This window comes from Lonchura striata, chromosome 16 (assembly GCF_046129695.1).
Source record: "Lonchura striata isolate bLonStr1 chromosome 16, bLonStr1.mat, whole genome shotgun sequence".
Taxonomy (NCBI): domain Eukaryota; kingdom Metazoa; phylum Chordata; class Aves; order Passeriformes; family Estrildidae; genus Lonchura; species Lonchura striata.
Window position 1 is genome coordinate 11039290 of NC_134618.1, and position 4815 is coordinate 11044104.

Genomic DNA, 4815 nt, shown 5'->3' on the forward strand with positions numbered 1-4815 from the left:
AGGATGTATAACCCTTAGTGAGGTTTGAAGTAAAATTACCCTGTCATTAGAGTTTACTTTATTGTAAATAAACATCAAAAGTTGCTTGTTTAGTAGAAATGGGCTAAAGAAAGGAGATTCAGACAAACTTTTAAAACACATGCACTAAGCACGTGACAAAATTCTATTGACAAGAGGCAATCCCATATTCAGGGTCTCAGACCTACAAATGTCTGATTCCAACAGAATGTTGTTCACTGTAAGGGGGCTGTTTGGGACTGTATGTTTGTGATCAGGCAGCAGATTTCCAGCTGAGGCACAATTTGAAGAGTTTTCTTAAATCCCATGGTAAGTAGTTACAGAAGTTTCACACTACATTACAGCCCATGTGAATGAGAGGCAGAGATGAAAATAAATAGAGTGTATTCTTGTGCAACGAAAACAGCATTTTTCTCCTCTGATCTGCTTAGTGGTAGTGCTGGAAGAAGGAAAGGTCTAAAAACCACTCTAGTCACAAGCTCTTAACTTTCTGGAGTGATCACTGAAGCTGATACCAGACTTAACTTGTCATGAATTTTTTACTGTTCTTAATGGAATGGTAAGTGGTGAAATTGTCTTAGATTTGTAGGCCTAGCAGGCTAATCAGGGTGGAAGTAAGTGTGGTTAAATAAAGGAGCTGCCTGCTATCTCAGAAGTTATCTGAGCTGTCTGTGCCTTTCTCTCTTATTTAGCCATTAATGTTGGTACAATGCTTGAAGATGTCTGGGTGACCCATATTGCACAATGAAAACATAAAACATAATATCAGCTGAGAAACAAAGCATTTTCTGACAATAATGAGAGCTTTTAACTCTGCAGTCAGGCTGCAGTTATTAATTCTGCAAACTTCCTTTTTTTAATTGCTCTTCTGTGATGGCATTGAAATAATGAATGTCAGTTTGCTTGATGGATAATACTTTTTTCACTCTTACAGAAAATTCTACAATATTAGGACCTGATTAATTCATTAGAGTTAATGGAAATATATTTTTGCTAATGTATAGAGCATGAACACATTATTGAGTATTCATTAAAGTCTTGTAGATTGCTTCAACTTTGTGTAATATGATTTCCCCAGCACTGTATTGATATTTCCTTCCTTCTTTATAACGTCTCATCATAAATATGTTCTGCATCAGAACCACAATAACATCAACAGGCAATTTTGAAATTAACATTTTTGATCTACAAATATTGAATCATCTTCTTAAATAGCTCCAACAAATACAGTATGAGACACTCATACCAGTTTTTGCAAGATTTTTGTCCAAGAGAAGAGTTTTCAGCAGCTCCATTTTTTTTCCAAAGAGTATATAGGAGCAACTGCAGTGTTGGAAGTATAAGATTTGGGATGGTTAAAGCCATCTAAATTTTTTAAAAGGCTATTTGGCTGTATGTTTATTTTGGTACATATCTAAAACAAAACCCTGATACACTGTGGTGTTTCAGGTACTATTAGCAGTGTTAGGTACTATTATCAATGAGTTCATTTTTGTAGCCCAGTTTGATTGCTCTCTGTGCTTATACTATGACAAAATTGTGCTGACATCATCACACCCATGCTTTTCAACCAGAGCCCTAACCTAGAGCACAAAATGAACTTCAATTAGTGAGAAAATACTCAGAATTTTGCATTCTCCCCATTCCTTTTGTCTGTCTTGCTATTTCAATCTGTCTGTAAGGAAAAAATAATTTGTTAGCATTTTTTCATGGCACTCTTAATTTTATTATACTTTCCCCACAAAGATTGATGCATTTTACAACCCTGTGAGACGTGGGCATTGTGTTATTCTCAGTGCTGAGAAGAAAAGCAGCAGAATGCTGATTATTTAGGCACCATTCCCCCATTGGCTCTTATGGAGCACTAGGGACTGGTGTTATTGAAGTGCTTTTTGCAGAAGTGGCAGGTGGGACACGAGGAGTGTTCTGGAATTCATTTGAGCACACAGAATACTGTTTTAGCTTCTCAGCAGTGGAACAATAGTGCCATCGGGTGGGCATGAAGGTGAGGGATTCCTTGGGGAATTTTCAGTGTATTGCTATTTAGAAATCTAAATTCTCTATCCAGTTGATCTTAAATTGATGGCTTATTTTAATTTAATTTAAACCTAGTTTAATTACTGCAAGGTTCTGCAATACACTTAGTGTCTGAAACACAATCACTTGCATAAAGAATGACAGAAAAACGTATGGAATACTAAAACACTTCTTGATTAAATACCACTGCTACTGGTTACCATAAACAGGTTTTACACCTGGACATTTTATTAATTATGGGGTTTTTTACAACATATGCTAGCTATTTATGCAAATATTGAAAATTTAATGGCCCACAGAGATGCTTTCAATTTCTCCTCTTAATATTTATGTTTATATCTTTAATGCCCTAAATTCAGTTGTGAAGAGTGGATTCCAGTTTAGTCCCTCAGTGGCATAGACCTTCTGCTTGAAACACTTGGCAGTGTGGCTTAAATAGTGCTTGTACCACTTCAGATGTTTTCAAGCAATATGAAACCACTTGCCAACAATTGTTCATGACCTTTCAAGATACAAAATGTGTAAAGAAATGGTAGGTTTGCAATAGGAAAGATTGTTTATGGCACATATATCTTAGTCTTTTTCTTGACTGCTGACTATGATTTGACCAGTGCTTGAAACTCTGAAAAAGAAGAAAAAAGAGTAATAAAATGGGACCTCTGTTTGTAATCACACAGTCAAAAATTTCTCTCCTAATTTTTAGAGTTAAAAAGGGAAACTAATGCTACTTTCTCTGATAATCATTCCTTAAAGGCGGCACATTGTGTATTGTAGCAATAGATACTTAAGGCAAAGGAAGTGTTGCATTTAAGTGTCACATTGTATCACAGTTCACTAGCAAAAAGCAGTGAAATTATAGACTGAATTTAGGTTCCATTCCTGAAAAAAATCTCCATAAATGAGAAAAGGGACTGGCCACTTTAGCCAGGGGCAGAATAGAGACCTCTCTCTATGTTATATCCTCTCTATAACACAGCAGATCTGAGCACCTCAGCATCAGATCCATAACATCCAGGGCATCATGGAGCAGAGCAGGTGCCTAGGGCTGCCTTTAGGAAATTTCAAAGGCAGGTATTATCATTTTAATAAGGGCAGTCTTACCATCCACTCCAATTTTGCCATCTCCATCACTGTCCCCTGCTGCCAGGAATGCCTTGGTCTCAGCATCAGTCAAAGCTCTGGCACTGGCTGAGAAATGCTTCAGGAAAAGTCTGGTAAAGGTGAGAGGACAAATGAGAGAGGCATAGTACTGAAAGTATTCAGGGTTTGGAATGGTAATAACTGCAAAATTTCAAGCATGATTCAGTTCTTGAGAACTATTTCAATGGTAAAACTTCCTCTAACTTCATTGAGAGTGAGCGTAAGGAAGAGGATGCTGCTTTACAGCCTAAAAAAGCCCTTGATGACATCTTGGTTTCATTGATTTAAAAATTAACACTATAGTGGCAGAAATAATCTTTCCTCCCTTGTTGTTCCTTCTTTGTCCTAGAATTTCTCTAACCTTACTTTTAACTTCAAAATCAGATGAATGTGAGCTGGAAGGTAGAATTCATGTGACAGGAAGAAAGATGAGAGAAAAATGGCCCTTTGAATTCAGTCTGCTAAAAAAAATCTTACAATAAGAAGCAGCTATAGCAGAACTGCTATTTTTATCTTCACAGTCTGTCAGTTATTGCTGCATTGCTGAAACAAGTATTTTCAGTGCTGTCAGAATTTCCCCATTGTGATCCAGCCTTGCCTTTGTTATTTGACTTGCAGCTCCTCCAGAACCAGCATTCACACACAGGTGCACAAACACATGATTGTCTCCCATCCAAAGGGACAGGAGGAAAGGGAATATTTCTGATCTTATAATGCATTTTAAGATGATAAACCAGATTTTTAGATGATTACCCTGTTGACAACTTTTTTATTTACTTACTTCAGTTCCTCTTCCTCAATGAAGCCACTCCTGTCCTGGTCAAGAATTCCAAAGACTTTGGCAACTTGGTCTTTGGACTTGGAGTTGAGACCCACTTTGACAAAAAAGGTTTTGTAATCAAATGAATCAGCAGCTGAAATAGGCAGATGGAAACAAGGAGAGATGAAGAAAAGTAGTCAAAAATCTGGAACAAAAAAATCAGCTTCTTGATCAAAAAGCAGCCAACTATTCTGCAGTACAGTGAGGGTTATTACAAATCCCAAGTAACAGTCTTTGATTTTCTTGAGTTTATATCAGATAAATGGGATTTTTCAATCAATGATGTCTCACAACTAGGAAGGTAATGAAATAATGACTGTGGTCTTCAGTTTGCAAGAACATACTCTTGTAAATAGATACTTCACTGAAAGACATATTTATAGAACTTGATAATAAATATTGTGCTTGCCTTGAAATCAGCAGTAGTTTTATTATTATTCTCTGAAAAAACAGAATTTCTGCTGCAGGATTCAGCCTTTGGATTTTTTCATCCTTAAAATTGCTGCAGTGCACAAATGATAGTGGATACCCATAGCTAGGTTGGCCAAGATTAAAACTTGCATCTGTTCCATTACCTTGAGTCCTTTTTCTGCTTCTAGTAAGAGAGATTTTTCTGTGTCCATTGGAACAGGGACTTTGGGTAGCAAGGACAATGCAATTTGATAGATAAACTGCAAAGCCAAATTTAAAACATAAATATTACCTTGACAGCTCTGTAGACCAGCAGCAATTTCAGCTTCTGTCAGGATACTGGAAAGAGCCATGTCAAGAATACTGCAAAATGAAAAATACTGTTGGGT

At 36.7% G+C, this 4815-nt stretch overlaps 1 protein-coding gene across 1 annotated transcript; it reads right to left on the reverse strand.

Moving 5' to 3' along the window:
• Nucleotides 1–2651: 2651 nt before the first annotated feature.
• Nucleotides 2652–4815, reverse strand: LOC110475471 (parvalbumin beta-like). Its single transcript, XM_021539657.2, has 4 exons — nt 4719–4815; nt 3977–4109; nt 3157–3266; nt 2652–2677 (listed from the first exon to the last, which is right to left on the reverse strand). Exons 1-4 carry the CDS (start codon nt 4777–4779, stop codon nt 2652–2654), a joined length of 330 nt encoding a protein of 109 aa, XP_021395332.2. The 5' UTR covers nt 4780–4815.